The following is a 17489-nucleotide window of genomic DNA, read 5'->3' as shown; positions in this document are numbered from 1 at the left end:
TTAAAATGAACCTGACATCTGGGGGGAACTGCTATGGTATTTTCAATGACATTGCACAAATACTAATAAGACTGATAAGGCTGTTCTCACAGCAATTAAAAATTTTCAAAAATTTAAAAAATTTTTTAAAATTTAAATTTTAAAAAATGTAGATGCTAAGGTTGTGTTTTTAAAAGTACGACCAATTAGAACTTCGGGAAGGTACATTAGTGAAAAAAAAAAAAAAAGCTGTTGGCAACTTTATAATTGGATTGACCCCACGCTCCATTATGACAACACACTCTTATAATTACAGTAATGTCTAAATGAGTACTAAATATTAAGGCTGTAATGAGTCATGTTGTTTTACACATGTTTTTAGCAGAGCACAATGCTAACGGTGTCTGATGGCTTGGCTCTTGTTTCCTTTCCAAGAAAAGCAACCCAAAACTCCTCACAGCAACCTGTTCCTGGCTTTCCTGTATGGGTCAGGAAATCAGGCCTCTGTTTCCTCTCCACATGATGCAGCAGGAAGAGCACTGCAGAGCTACTTCCTAAAGGAACTCTTCTTGCCCACCCCTTCCTTGACAGCCCTGAAAGAATTATGTGTATTATGTAGGATGGGGGAAGGAGAGCCAGATTGCATGTCAGTGCAGGTCACAGTTACAATGCAGCAGATCTCACAAAGGTGTAAGGTCTGATAAGAAGCGGGTCTTCCCTACTTGCTGTGTCAAATCACCAATAGTTTATCTAAAGGTCTGTGCCCTTGAAGCACAAAAATATATTGTTTCTAAGCATAACTGGAAATACCTTTCCATCAAGAAAAGTTGCCTGCCTATGTGACTTTACATGGTGCACGCAGCTATTTTTCCAGTCCCAGAGATAATTAGCACAAGGGCTCTGTGCCAAGCTAAAGCAGAGAGAATATCCTTCACAGCCTTTCTGGGCATTTGTGTCCTTTTCCAATTTTTATGCTGCTGTCACTGGACTCTGGCATTTCTTACCCGATTCATTTGCTTTCTCTGGTAATCATATGCAATGAAGATATGCATGGCCAACATTTAAACAGGCTGCAGATCAATTAGTGGTCTTAAGTTTATCTGATTTTTATCAAAGAAGACAGAGCTTTGGGTCGATTGTCAGAGCCTGTGTCAAGTTGACCTTTTCAGAGACGTCTACATTGCCAGTCCCTTGGGCAACTTGTTGTCCCCTGTTAGTCTCTGAATGGCAGAAGTCTGTTCTGCTCAAGCACAAAGTATACACAGATGTCTATATTACATTCTTATAGGTTTGACAGCAACTGCATGTTGTATCTATAAACTGTCCTTTAGCAGTGACACTTCCTCAATGATGATAAGCTAATTTATGCAACTAAATCTCCTTTGTGCAGAAATGAAAGCTAATTGAGTCATTACAAAGTAATTCAGGAAGGAATACCTTGTATAAATTGGCTTACTTTATAAATCCTTCTCAAGTGGTTTTCATGCATCCTAAGTGGTGCTTAAGCAGTTTTGCTGCCATCACATACCCGGGTAAAAAAGACAGCTTTGCAGAGCTATAAAAACATTATTTTAAAACAGCAAATGGAAGAGAATAGGTAAAAAGAAAGTGTATACACAGAATAAAGAGGGAAGGTTTTAATTACCTGAAACAGTGAAAACTTCATCGTGGCTCTCATTGCTTGACATTTCAGCTCCTGAAGAAAGACATTCTTCTGCAAAAGACATAACTGCAAATGAAATTCTGAAGGGTCACCTCAGCTAACAGGAATTACAGCCCACATCGGCCTGAAAAACACACTCTGTATTTCCAGATTGTTTACTGTTTTGCACTTATACAGAAGTTGGAACATTGTTATTTCTATGGTTTCCGCCATCCATTCAAACACTCCAAGAGCTTTCTTTCAAAATCTCATCGTGAACATCTGTTTCCCTTTTCACTCTGGTCTGAATGCAGTCATATAGAGCTGCAGTTCTGCTGATTTTCAGTCATTCCAAGATAATTAGAATGAGGATCCTCTTCTGCTGCATACATTTCTTGCCAGAAGAGGATAAAGAAAAGGATTCTTGCCAGAAAAGGATAAAGAAAAGGAAACCAAGGTGTGAAAAAGTATCCTCAACCCAAGGAATAACTCAGAGAGCAGTATGCAATGAAGGCAGACAACATCTTACCTTCAACACTGTCCTACAGACACAGTAGCTCAACACCTGCATCAACACCTGGGAACACAGCCAGTACAGACACCATGCCCTTCACTGCTCCTGCCCACTGTGCCTGACCATGGTTTTAAGCAAGCCAGACTCTAGCAAATGACTTCATGCAAGTTTAGGAGACAAGAAGAGAGAAAACCTGGCAGTGATCAGCTCTAAAGCATGTTTTCTGGCTAGCAGGCTTGGAACACTCTGAAATCCCCACAGGCAATTTCAAAAGATGTGCTCCATACTCCCTGTCTGGCACAGACATTGAACTCTCTCATGTCCAGACCCTCACTTGAGTAAATCCACACTCCACTCAGTACAGGGACACCAGATCTTCTCCTCACATTTCCCAGTCAACAATTCTGTTGAGGTAAAAAAGGGGAACAAACTTTTAGCTGAATCCTGTCTTTAGGTTCATAAGGAAGTAGAAACAAATTTATCTTGGCATTTACAGTATATCAAAACTGACAAGGCTGCTGTACTGAATGAGGAAATAGTATATTGATAAACCCAGTTCTCAAACATGAATTGGACTTTTAATACATTTAAACTATCTGGCTTTGCTACTCATCACATCTTAGAAAGAAGCTTGACTATCTGCGTAAGATACACATTTCAGCAACTAATTTTGATATTTTACTAATGACAGACAACAGATAAAACACTCACAGTGTTTAAAATGTTCCTCATTGTGTAACTCTTATGTAATTGCCCATTTAATTTGACAAAGAGTGAATTTTATATCAAGAGTTCAAAGGATTTTTTAGCCTTGTAAAAATTTAATCAATTCACAAGACTGTTCCTGCAAACATTAAGGCAGATGTTTAAAGCACAAGAGTAGACCTGTTGGAATGAGCATGCATAATTGCTGCTAACCTCTATACACAGTCCTACAAATATTACAATTACATCATAAGATTCACTCTACAAAGTGCTTTGAAATTCTGCCCTACTAAGCCAGAAAGATTTTTTAATTTTGAATCCTGACTAGTTAAAAATCTGGTCAAGATTAATTAAACAATTTTTTAAGCCTAGGTGGCGGTAAAGAAGAGGAAAAAAAATCCTAGCAATAGAATAGAAGAAATCTGAAGCTGTAGTACACAGAAAACACCCTAAACTATGTACTGCATTCAGATGTTCAAATGTATTCCCCTACTTGGCATTAACATTTGTCACGCTTTTCCAAGTATGCTTATCTGTTTATTTTAAGAACTCAAAATTGGAGTATAAATGGCAAAAATGCATCCCTATGTGCTGTCCAGAGCACTAGGAGGCACTGTCATTCTGTGGGTTCCCTACCATTGTTACACCCTCACAGTGAGTTGTACCCCATTATCAGTCACATTTTCTAGAATTGATCCCTTTTCCCAGAAAAAAACACCTTCATCCAACACACACAGTATTATATTAGTCTTTCATTAAATAGATAGTGATATTACATGTTACTGAATGTTTGGAGCTAAATCAGTTGTTGTGTTGAATGTCCTATGGATTTTAACTCTATCACTGGTCATGGTCATCAGACTAGTTTAAACTGAGGACTGACTCCAGTAGGGAGTATCTCAACTAAAGTAAAGCAGCAGCAGAGTTTTGAAGAGACTTTTTTGTAAGGTACAGCTGAATACATGTGGACTGCACTGTGATTTCACAGATAATATTTAGAATATATGTATTCTTCTGAAAAAATTATTTCCTAGAAACAGGAGTTGACCAGATCCACATCTGAAGATATGAAAATGTCTGAAGCAAAGCTCTTTGAATTCCAAATTCAAGCAAAAACTCACCGTGTTTGCATACTGGTTTGGATCTCAACCATCCCCACTTATCCCACCATGCTTTACACTACAGAGTTGTCACAGAGAGGACAAAGTTTCAGATACAATTAGACTGGAAGAGGCACTCCAGAAGCATGCTGGACATGGTCCAGCTGCTAATGGGCATTCAATCCATGGTAGCAGGCTGAAGTGACTCCATAGGAAACCTCCTCTGAAACATGCACAACAAACACCAGGTCCTTGGCACAAACCTCTGCTTTATGAATCTCTTGCAAATGGTTCATGCTATTTGCTAATGCAATCATGCTCAGAGTGCAGCAGTTGTAGTAGGCTTGACTTAGGGTAGTAAAAAAGAACCTGTGGTTCTTCACTCATGTTTTGTGGTATTATGGCCTGAAGCAGTAACTATGTGCAGGCAGTGTCCTTTAAACACAGCAACCTCCATTACCTCGGGAATTACAGCTGCAGTCTGATGCAACATGTATAATTTTGTGTTGCAGCATGGCATAGAGCCAAAACATGAAAAATTAAATTTAAAAATACAGTAGAAATGCTTCTGTTTTTTTTTTTTTTTTTTAAGGTACTGTGTATTAGGAGTCATGCCTACCTTTAAAATAATCTATTCCAGTTTTATCTCTGTACATCTTCTTCACACCATCACTATCACTGCACAGAGAAAATATTCTTTTCCACCTTCTCACTATGTGAAAATGAGACTAATCTGTACTAATCAAACCAATGAACTCCAGAGCTGTAGATCCTAAGAACCCCTGAGATACAGATAATGTTCCATACTATGCTGATACTTAGATACTTAAAGACAAACAACCTACAAAATTCCTGCAACAATGCAACAAGGAATTGACTATATTTGTTAAAGGTTTTTTTCAGTCAGTCCATGAAAGCTGTTGGAAATAATTTACTTATTCAATCTGCTATTAGAAGAAAATACAAAAAAATCACCCCATCACATATGATTCTACCATCCACAAAAATTTAGAAGTGAATTCTACACTTCCTGAGGTTTTTTTCATGAATCCTTTTTTTTTTCCTTTTGATTTCTTTTTTCTTAAAGGGAGGAAGGAAAAAAGATTGGACTACTTGAATATAAAACAGATAAGAGTTTGGCTTGAACAGTGCATTCCTCCAATGGAATGTGGTATCTCCATGATAAACATGCAGTTTCCTCTACTAACACGTTACCTAACCATCTTTTTACATTAGATTCTAATTTAATGCCATTATTATTTGGTATTCTATTGCCTTCTAGTTTTTGACCACGTTGTCATTGCACAATACTAGTTTACACCTTGAATAATCCCAGTTTGTGAGTCAATATATTCTATTCAATGCTTTGATTACAGTAAACAAAACCAGCTCAGCTATGCAGCGAAATCTACCAAACCACACAGATGGTTATAAGCTTTTCATTGTGTGGTTTCCATAGCAATCATATTGCAAATCTGGAAGCTTCTTGCAAATAAGCAGCTTGTATTTACATGCCTCTCAGCTGCAGCATGAAACACAACAAGTTAAGTTATTATTCCAATCACATATTGTTAGCAACATGAGTGGAAGATGTTTTGATCAGTTCAGATAAAAAGTACTGCAGTGAACTAATTTTTCATCTATTTCATAATGATACAAGCAATCACACAGTTGTAATGCACATTCATGTCTCTTCATTTAAAATCTGGCTGTAGTGTCAGAAGGTTATAAGCATACAAACAAGTCTTTTAAGATAGACCCCCCACAAAAAAAATTGTATTATTAAATAATCAATTAAAAAAACTACACAGTGTCTTTACTATTGTACTTGGCAGAGGAAATGCATGCAAAAAACAGGTGTGTACATGAACTCTGCTGACACTGAATATCAGAGGTTTACACTGTTTTGGCCAAGAAAAAGTAAAATAAGTAATGGCATGTTAACACCAAGAGTATTACTCCTCCACACTGCTTTTTTGCTACCAAATAATGACACTGCACAAATGCAAACAAGAAATTTCAAACCCAAATAAATGCTTACCATGGAAAAGAGTCAAGACCTTTTCTCCCCAGAATTTATAATTTTATTAATTGACCCACCCCCCATAACAGATGGATTATTACTCTAATAAGGAACATAAATTAACCCATCTATGCAATTTGTTTTAAAAAATTAGCAATAATTGGCTTTTTTAAAAACAAGAGTATTCATACAGAGAAACATTTAATATTGAGAAGCAACAATAAATGCACAAAATTTAAGAACAAGTTTGTTTATATAATTTGACAAAACCCACATCTTCTGCCAGCATTTGTGGTGACCATTTGTGGCTAGTGACCATCTCAGTCAGTAAATAAGCATTAATGCCCTGTTTGATGCAGGGCCAGCAAATTGCCTTTCCTGAGGTCAGTGCTCCCCAGCCCTCTCACCTGTACAGGCCTGTACACTTCACCCAAGCTCTTACAGGGTTTTAGTCTAAGCAGCTTCATAGAAAATCTAGTAGGTTTGTGTGTGTGTTTATAATGGCAAGGATCTTTCTGGTATCTTCTTTGAACTCCAGATTCACCATTACATATAAGAGAGATCTCTCTGTATGAAGAGATATTCAAATGCAATTAGCAAAATCCCAACTTTAATAATCCTCTAATATTCCCAAAGATCTGTCCCTTTCCCCCAGCTCCTCTGAGACATGACAGATTACTGGAAGATTTACACACAGCTTCTTGACATTTCACCTCACCCTGCATTCCCATTAGCAGCCTGGTGTACTCTGTAAGCAAAGAAACAGTTTGGAAAAGGCTGCTGGAGGTGCCATTGTCTAGCCATGGTGTGAGCTGAGGGGGAAGCAGAGAGGGGGAGACAGACTCTTCTATTAGCAAAGCTCCACCTGACTGTACAACAGCGCATGGTTTGAGAAGGAAAATGCCTCCAGGACAGTGAGAGAAGTGGGAAACAAGTTGGCTGCTAGAGAAAGGATTATAAATGCGAGAATTTCTTACCATGACAGAAAAGAGGACGTTTTATTGCTACTTCTGTGTCAAATTACCACCCAACAGCTCAAACAAAATAAAAAGTTGTATTCCTGTATGGCAAACTGAAGTGTAAAAAAAGCCAATTTCCAAAACACAAGCAGAATGATAGAAACAGGTCACCCAAACAAAGGCTAAAAACACTGGGATTGCAGACAAGAAGAGAGCATAGGTCAGCAGAACTTGCATTTGACTAAATGGTTATCTGTGTTCAGAAATATGATGGGCAATGGGCAATGTGAATTGTATTCAAAAAGAATACAGAAAGACATATCTGGGTTATGAACAATACAAAAGTACATCTTAAAGAAAAATAATATGCATACTGAGATGCTTCAGTTTTAGTTGATGACAACCCATGCCAATTCCTAACCCGAGTTTCTTCCAACACATGTGATCCAAGTCTGATTCCAAGATGAAGGCAAAAGGTTTCATTCAAATATTCCACCATCTAAACTGGATGGGACTTCCAGCTAACACTTTTGCACAAGTTTTAACCAGCTCTTTGAAAACAACCATTACCTAAATTCTAAAGTAAGGTTAAATATACACATCACTCTTCCCAACCAGTAGGCAGTAACAGAAGTCTGCTATTAATATTAGCAGTGTCCTGATTTCTCAATGGCCTCGAATAAGTAGCAGTGGCTTTACAAAATGAAAAAGCTAGAATAATGAAATAACTTTGGGAGAGAAGGGATCTGTGGAATTTGCCCAGTCTAACACCCTGCTCTAGCTCAGAAAGTTAGATCAGGTTTCTAGGAAGCAGCATTTGGCCTCTTTTGGTAACCCACACTAAACTGTTCAGCAGCAGTTTAAAAGGATCTGTGCATTTTAATAGCTCACGTAGGAGACAGCTGAAGCTAATGACTTTCTAGAACAGGATTAGCTCAAATTACTGTTCTGTCCAGATCTTGCCAAGTCTCCAGATGTGAGGTTTCCTGTATTCCTTGAGAAATCCTGTGCTCTTTTTCCCCTCAGTTACACTCCTTTTATCTTTAAAAGGTGCTACTGTGCACCACTGTTGCTCCCAGTTGTCTGAGCAATCTGAGTAACTAAACCAGCCAGCTCAGCTAAAACTGAAGCACTGCCTCCTATTCAGAAGACCTTGGGAATCATCCTCAGAGAAAAGACTAGTAGATTTTGTTGTAAATTAACTCAAAATCATTGCTGCAAGAGAAGGAGAAGGATATGGGAGTACTGGAATGTCACTTAGACATTTTCAAGAGAAAACTCTCAACAACTTTTCTGTGGCACCACCCAGTGAATCTTAGCATATGTAATGGTCTGGCTTAACCAAAACCAAAAAGATACAACATCTTCTTCCTAAGAAAAGTATTTTGAAGTCACACTATTTAGTAAAATAAGGAGTAAGTAAACAAAAAAATTCCCAGTCCCAGGAAGGACAAATAGCAAACATACTTTATGGCTGCAATTCTCTAGTGTTGAACAGAATAACATTGTTTGGATCATACAACTATTGCTATGAAGAATAATAACAGAGAGAAGTAGCAGAGAGAAATGAGTACATTTGGAGAACTGTTTGAAGGAAAGAAGTATCTCTTTCTAAATACATTTGTGAAAAAGATACCACATTTCTCCTATATTACCACACACACAGAGCCATCCATATGAACTACAGTGGCATAGTGGATTTTAAAAAATCATGTTTTTAAAAGCTGGAAGATATTTTTTTGGCCTCTCACTATTTTACTGGAAAAAACAAGCAAAAAGTGATCGAAGAACACATCTCTGGAGGAAAAATAGCTACCCTCATCAAAAAAAGAAAAAAAGAAAGAAAAAAAAATGCATTCTTGGCAAGGTCATCCAGAGTAGCTTCAAAGTGGATCCTCTCACTCTACTGTGCAGCCTTTTACCAATTTTCATGAAGTCTTGGAGAATGCTTTGCTTTACTTACCTTTTCTACTTGCTGAGACCTGAATATATGTCACCTCTCCTCTTATAACACCTCTCCTCTTTCTTTTTCTTTCCTTTCCCTAGTACTAAATATTCCAGTACTTTTGCTTTCCTGCCTTTGCCCCATTCTGTAGTCCTTTCCAGACCCCACAATTTTGTACATTTACCAAATACAGAAGTTGTTAGTATGAAAGTTGCTGTTTCCAGGGCCTCATGGGGCCCTTCAGATTTAAAAAAAAATAAAATAAAATAAACCAAAAAAAGCCTGTCAAAATGGGAGGAAAAATATTCTCAGTCACCTGAATGACTGAACAGAATATATTCACTGGGACAACAGAATAATCCACAGAGGAGCAGGCAATTCCCAGTCCTAGTTAGGAATATATCAAGATTTCATGAAGTCAGCTTCCTGCTTAGAGCCCTCCTTGCAAATAAGCAATCTTCAATCATGTTTTGAGTGATAGCTCAGTTCAACTTAGTTGGCCACTTCCTTGCACTAGTCTTCCAAACAACAAATAACCTAAAATCTCTGATTAAAACCAAACCAAACCAAATCAAACCAAACCAAACCAAATCTTCTCAATCTTTTTACACACAGATATCTTAGAATGCCTAATTTTGGAATATTAACACTTATTTGACAAAAGTGCCTAATTATTATTAGTAAAATTCAGCATAAACATGCCAAAGTGCAATGTGCACTGCAGAGAAATAAGGGATGGGTTTTGCACTGACCTTTTTATTTCCTCATGAAGAAAGACCTGATAATAGTAATTTTTCTCAAGAGAAAAGATAAAGGTCATCACAAGCAAGTTCATAGTGGATATGCACACAATGATTATAATGAAGAATAAAAGATATTTTAGAGATCCACGTCCAGAAAATCATTCATTGATTTCTTTTCTTCATATTCACACACACTTTGTATTTACAAATAAAGTCACTATTTGGGGATTTTTTGTCAGAAATAACTATTTGCCTAATCCTGTATGCTGAGTGAACTGGTCAGAATATATTACTCAGAAATTAAAAAAAATTGTTTGATTAGCCATCAGAGAAGGTGAAAATTTCACAAGTGAGTTCAAATCCAGCTCAGTACAAATTCCTTAAGTTTTACTAGGTACTTTTTAAAATCTTGCCTTTACTTTTTTGATCAAGATCTTACATAACAACTTCCACACCTGAACAGCAGCATCTCTAAAGATGCAGTTTCATGTTAAATTTCAACAGAAGCAATTTTTGTTGAAAATTGTTCCTAAAGCCTCAATTTTGGCATAACAAATTGAAGTAATAGGCATCCTACATAAATCCATCCTTAAACATTTAAAGAAAGAATAATATATTAAAAATACTTGCAATTATTGGACAGAATGTCAATTAGTTTCTCAGAGATAAAATTAACAACAATTTTTAAGTTTATTTCATCATTCAACTGTAGGTTCATAGGAATCTATACTAGAGATGCTGGCCTAAATATGTGTGGCATGTACATAAGGATATTCCTCTAAATATAATAAAGATTTATATGAATTCACTGTAACTAAAATAAATTTGTTTGTTCTCTCAACCTGTAATAGCTCTTAGCTATGTAAATAGTTTAAATGTTCAACATGACATTTTATAAACCTTATTATTAAAATGTTTTGCTAAAATAAATGTGGTGGCTATTAAAATCTAAATAGAAAATATAAATAGTTCCCAATGTAAATACATTTAGCAATCAAATATTCAATTAACTAATCTATACTGTATAACTGTACTACAGAGTTATTTGACAACCATGTACAGCAGTTATATTTCTCAAGCTTAAATTTATATGACAGAAAAAGTCTGTAAATGTCAAGTAAAGTTTCCCATAATCATTGATCAGCAGCAAGTCTTAAATTTAAAAGCCATTTCTGAAAACTACGTATTCTTAATTGTGACGAATGGGACTTGACATAAAATTTACATACATACATTTCATAAAGCATCTTGCTTAAACCACATAATATCCTATAATAATCTGCAAGGTTAATGTATTCAAAGTTATAGTATGATTCCTGAACTTACTGAAAAAAGGGACAAAAGGCAAGGCATAGCTCACTTCAGTGAAAGGAAACACAATACAGTTGTTGGCATGTTTCCACAAGCAAAGTCTGGCTCCCAGATGCTTCTCTTGTAACTCCTTTAAAAATGTTATACCACGACATTTTTGCATTCCCTGTGTTGATCACTAACTGCACACTAAGAAAAAAAAAATTCAGCCGTTTTCACCCTTTGGGTATTTTCATTAAAAATAACAAACCCACACTATTGCCACTGTGCAGTGTTTATGGCCCAGGCCATTAAATGAAATTATGTCAACTACACTAAATGATGAAATGAAGTGAAAATGTTATTGCTATGATTCACTAGTATCAGGTAAAATCAGAAATATGCAAAAAATTATAGCTACAATGGAGACTGTTTATATGTACCACATTTTGGGTAACATTCCCATATCAATCTCTGCAAATACTATCCCATTCTTCAATTCTCACACATTAGGTCCATATTGGAATTGGCCACTCTGAATGTTACTGATCTTACTAGCCCTACATGCCACAAACCACAATGCACCTCAGAGAGAAGAGGCAGGACACTGGGATATGGCAATAATTCATAAGCAGAAGATGACAACTGTTCCCCAGGTCAGTGTGGACTGGCAGGCAGTTGTATCTCTAAAGAACCCATGGCTTCTGGAGTCTCATACTACTAGAATTCACTCAAAGATGGTACTTTCAGACTGCCAGAGACACAACACAGTCCCAGTTGCACTGTAAGAACACTACTTGTATGTCTGAGATATGCAGTTTATCCAGAAACTAGGTTTTATTACCTGTATGGAAGTTTTAACAAAATCATATCCATCTTGAACTTTTGTTATTGAATTTTCTGAAATTGTTGTTGAATATCAACTGATGTCAATGTGTCACTTATTATCAGAAAATCACACAATCATTTGAGTTGGGAGTAACCTGTATGATTATTTCATTCCAGCATCCATGCCATAGGCAGGGACAGCTTCCACCGGATCAGGTTCCTCAAAGCTGCAAACAACCCAGTGTAAAACACTTCCAGCAATGTGGGGCACCTACAACTTCTCTGGACAACCTGTTCCAGTGCATCACCATCCTTACAGAAGAGTATTTCTTCCCAAAACTTATTCTTAATTTTTAAGGAAATAAAATTTGAGAAAGGAATGCAAACAAGATAAATCCAGTTAGTATATTTTAGGACAACAGAAGCACAACCCTCATGCTAGGATCTACAGACTTTCCAGCAGATAATGCTCTGCTTTAAAAATGTAATTCCTTCCTTTAAAATTCCCAGTTTGATGTTAAGATTCAAGGATAGAATAATTGTTACAGACTGCTAAGACAGAACACTTCCACAACCCAAAGATGGAAGTATTGGAACATCTTCTTTAGGGATAAATTCCAGAGATTATTGACATTATTATAGACATCTATTGCAAACACAGTATGCAACATACAAACAAAGCAGATATACATGCACACAGCCAGAAAAACTCATGAAGCTCTGGTTAATTGGTAGTATTTTCTTAGGCTAATTCCTCCATTTGGAGGAGAGTAGCAAACTGAAAAGACATATACAGAAGGATTTATGTTATGCATTTCTTAAGGCTGAAAAATTCAAATCAGAGATTTGAATACTGTATCTACAGTAACAGAATGATTAATTCAGCCTTTAGAGCCCACCTTGCTGGGTCTTATTTGAGAATACAGTTGAACAAATTATGGTTCTTTAATAGCTACCTTGTGGAAACCAGAAAAGTTGAGAAGTGATAGCCTGAGGCACCATATAACCTCTGGTTGCTCGTTTCTCAAAAAACTCTATCTAATGGTTTTAATAGCCTGATATGCAGTCATTCATCACAAATTCAAAAAATTAAGGTTCTTTGATCTATTTATATAGTATTTATCACATTTATACCCAAGTAGTAGAATGGGCCCAATATATATTTCTATTTTCATAAATATACATAATACAATTGACATTTTACTTTGAACTTGCTAAATTGCAGCAACTCCTCAAATTTATGCTTAATAACACATAACATGACATTTTCTCTGAATGCTTGCATTAAGTGTATTGCACTGCTTCTTCATTAGATAAAAACAGTGCCACCATAGAAAACTGCTTTCAAAAGAAAATACTTTGGGTCCACAACCCATTGAAGACATGCATTCATAATAAAGCTTTTTTCACATTTAACATTAAGCCAGCTGTCAGAGTCAACACTGAAAAAACTATGATACAAATAAAATTACTTTGTGTGACTTTTTTCTTGCCAAGATGACAAGTTTTTCTGAGACAGGATTCTATCTCTTTAATAACAAACAGTTTCTGTCACATACTGTTCACATCAGATTGGTTTTACAAATCAATAGAGCCATTGTTTAATACAGAATATAGAATAAAAATTACTGTACCTACAATAAAACATCTTCTTTCCATAAGCAAATTCATTTCAGGAAGTTGTGAGCTAATTAGTTTTTGAAGGAGTGCTTTAAACAGAGAAAATTATGATTAAAAATATTTCCATTTTAGATATGCTTTCTAATTTTAAGTATGAAAATTTTAAAATGCCACTAGACAATATTTTATTTAGTGAAGTGTTTTTGGTTTGCTTTGGTTTGGGGTTTTGATCTGGTTGGATTTTATGGTACTTCTCTTTTAAAGTCTGAAATACATAAATAAAATTCGGCATTTGCTAATGTGAGACATTGATAAACACAGCCTTTCCAACATGAACTCCTTCCATTTATTCTAACAGTTGACCACAACATCAGGAAGATCACTTCTATTTTCTCCACCTATAAACTCTGAAATCTATGAGGCCTGAAGCATCTGAAAGTTATGAAGTCTCTCATGCAGTTCCAAGAGAGGAGAATAAATATCTATACTTAATAGCACACACTTCCATTTACTGTAGATACTGTAATTGACTGCTTTGAATCTTGAAGCTGATCAAATTTTCTGCAGCAGAGGTATATCACTGAATAAAATATAAATAAAGAACATTATTCTAAGAGTATTGATCAGTGGATAAACCCACCCAGAGTCCAATCTGTCAATATACCTCTCACATGTGAATCAGACTAAATATGAGTACTCAGTTGTTGTTCCACTTTTACTGTTCTCCTCACTTTTGCAAATGTGTGTATAAGGAAGCAAGGGGTGAACTGCCCCAAGGACAGCAGGCTTTCTGACAGCTATGGGCCACCTGTTGTTCACAGACTGCCACTTTATATTCACTTTAAAAGAAATGCACAAGAGCCTCTGAACCTTATTTTTCCTCACAAAGACCTGCCACTTCCCACTCAATGGACATCTCATTCTTTTCAGCTACACCAGATTGTCTTACCTGCACTTCCATCACTGACACCCAACATCAATGGAAAGAAGGGCTCCCTCTTTAGATGTTGGATTGCAGTAATTGAAGATAATGCCCAAGCTCTTGTGGCAAACAAAAGCTGAGATCCAGGTATCGAGTTCCTAACCACCTTGTGGATGCAATGTCTTTAAGTATTTGTCTGGATTTGTAACTCATGTCCCATGAGCATTTAGTATTAGCTGAAGGATAACTTCAAGGCAAATATAAATCCCATAAGAGTACTGCCTCAAAACCCAGAGTGACAGAATTCCAACAAGGCTCCATTTCATCAAAGCTGATGGGATTCAACAATATCCAGTTAAAAGAGATTGTTTTTCAATCATTTCCATGTCTGACACTTAGCAGATCTCAAATCCCAGTGATCAAGACAACAAAACAATATGTCTTGGACGTAAAAAAAACTTTCTTTATTACTACTCTTTACACTAAAAGATAATTCACATCTGCTTTTCACTGCTCTTTAACTGGTTTGGAATTACAGCTGAATAAGCATCCTGTAGCACCCCCTTGTCCTTATTCCACCTATCAGCAAGATAGTATGTGCAAAAATACTCCATTTATACAATAATATAGTGGCTAAACAAGTGAAAAATACTTCTTAAAAACTCTGAGATGCAATTGTTGAGAAAAAATTTTGAAGAATCCTCATTGTTTTAAAAAGTCCACTGCTGTGTTCTTGAATCTAAAAGGTGTTTTCATGGAAATTATTCAAAAAAACTTTCAGAAATTACTTTGAAAACTTATCTTTAGTACTGTCCTCAAAAATGCTGGTCTTACCCACAAGTCTTTTCAACTTCAATTATTCCAAATCCTACTCTATTTTATACTTTGAAATCACTTGCTAATTAAAAGCAGTTAGAATTCTTTCTGTGGAAAAAAAAAAAAAAGAATGATAGTACATCAGCATTATATACAACTTCTGGACTAGAACTAAAGAATTCCCTAACTAATGAAGGCAAGCAATAAACACCACAAGGAATTTGCACCATATGCCAAGATATACAATAGAAGGACTTAGCAGCAGTGATCACAGGTAACATCTCAGGCTCCATAACCACCAGTGTCTCTGCTGCCTTAAACCTACTCCTCTATTTTGCAACAACCAATTTCCTTTCTTTAAGCCTATTGGTTTTAGGGACTGATTGTACAGCTGCAATGTACAACTGGTAGTGCTTGGCACCAAGCACTGTGTTTTGGCCCACATACCCTGACTGTGCTATAAGAAACAAAAGAAAAATTATTTTCATTAGCACAGTGCTGTGAAATCCTCAGTTCTAGTGTCAAGAAGCCAATATATATGACATTATAAATGACATCTTGAGAAAACAAATATTTGCCATGAGTTCTCATGACTGAAAGGTGACATTCAAACTCTGCTACATAATCATTACTTCCTTCTTCCCAAGAAGAGGTGAATCAGAGAACATGTTCTTCCCCCATCACCTTTCATGCTCATGAAGAGGGCGCAACATTGTAAAAGAAGTTGCTTCTTCAAACCTGTATCAGTCCAGCAAAAGAAAGGATGAAGATGGTATTGTTATGCTGCCTAACTGCAGCAGTTTGCTGTTAAAAAAAAATAAAGTGTGAAAGCTGCTTAAAGAGACAACCATAAGAAAGAAACTGGATGATCCTTCTCCACTTTCATATTCAAATATCAGAAATGTTCTGAAACAATATATACATAATTTTAACTGTTTTAAATGCTTTGTTTAAAATAAGTAAATAAATTGAAGTGTCTCTTTGCACAGCACACTTCTCATTGCATAAAAGTTAAGACATTTCTTAACATTTCCTGAACTTTGCCTTTGTTAGTTTCCCTACCTAAGTATCCAACTACACTCCTAAACAGAATTATTTTCCAAAAACCTGGGCTTGATCAAACAGTTTGGCAGAGGATTGACAACAGTTACCAAAAGACAACCACCAGGTTTTCATTCCCATCATCCTGTGCCCAGTCAGAGACTGAATCAATCCTAAAATTTAATTTGTAGGAAACTAAGGACTGGTGCAAGTTGTATTGGCTGGAGATCAGCACTGAATTTCACCATCCTTACCTCCTTCTCACCTGAAAGTTCTCTGTGTTATGGACTGGCTAAGAAGAGATGGCTCAAAGCCACAATGTCAGTCTTGTGTCACATTACATTGCTTCAGGATTTCCAACCCTATCTGTTCTGTAACAGCTCTGTAAGGGAGAATTTTGCCTAAGCACCACCAAAATAAGAATCAAAACTTATCTTTAGAATCAGTTCAATGGAAATTATATTGCATACTGTGGAATATTCTGCTATAATGCAAGTTTGTGAGGAGAAAGAGAACAACAACGACAACAAAAGAAAAAAACCGACACAAAACTGGAAATTAAGGTAAGTATGTTAGCTTAGATGAACACCTCTTTTCTCCTATTGGACCAGAGAGGCAGAAAGCACACAAACTGAGTGAGTTTGAAGAAAGGATTAAGGGGGCAGGCAGTAGTTGGCATTGCAGTTCTGGGTATGTGCTTCACACAGATGTGAAGCCACAGAAGACAATACTGAAGGCCTTAAAACTATGTCACTGAAACCTCAAGTTAATAAAAAAATTCTGTCTTCAAGGGCTGCAACAGACAGCAACAGCTTTAAAGCTGGCACATGTTCTGTTTCATGACAGGGACAACTCCATTGTTTAAAATACCACTAAGATAGAAACTTTATGCATTGATGTAACTCAGATTTATTTTATACTACAGTTTCAGAAGCTGTTTTATGTTACAGCTTGTAACATTCAGCTGTGGACTGCAAAATTATATATTGTGTACTAAGGTAGAAAATAAATAGCTAATTAAGAAAAATTATCCTTTACTAACAATTTTTTTCATTTTGCTTAGCCAAGTTTTCCTCCATGATTTTATTAAAAACCGAAAAGACTAAAGCCTAGTTTGCTGAAGACAATATAAAGGTTTCTTTTCCTAAAGAATCTTCCAAGGGGAGTTTTACAAGTTGGGATTTCTTTGAAAGTTCTGATGTTTTTGACTTTACCTGAATAACCCCAGTAAAACACTGACTAATACTGAGAACTGTGAAAATTATCCTTCCATGGTAAATATTAATTTGTATGGGCTATTAAAGAAGAAAGTGACTTAAGAGATCAAAAGATTAAATTTCCCACATCTCTTTGTACCCCTCC

At 36.2% G+C, this 17489-nt stretch overlaps 1 protein-coding gene across 3 annotated transcripts in view; it reads right to left on the bottom strand.

Annotated features, from left to right (window-relative positions):
- Positions 1–17489, bottom strand: part of SKAP2 (src kinase associated phosphoprotein 2) — a 116468-nt gene that overhangs the window by 15822 nt on the left and 83157 nt on the right. For 2 of the 3 annotated variants that reach the window (XM_079302353.1, XM_079302351.1), the window contains one exon: positions 1625–1693. In XM_079302353.1, the coding sequence (XP_079158479.1) occupies positions 1625–1693 (69 nt within the window). The remainder of the gene's footprint in view (positions 1–1624; positions 1694–17489) is intronic. The other variant, XM_079302352.1, reaches the window with a different exon arrangement.

The sequence above is a fragment of the Erithacus rubecula genome (assembly GCF_903797595.1).
Source record: "Erithacus rubecula genome assembly, chromosome: 3".
NCBI classification, from domain to species: domain Eukaryota; kingdom Metazoa; phylum Chordata; class Aves; order Passeriformes; family Muscicapidae; genus Erithacus; species Erithacus rubecula.
The sequence above is the reverse complement of the archived record's forward strand: the minus strand, read 5'-3'. Positions and strand labels throughout refer to the sequence as shown.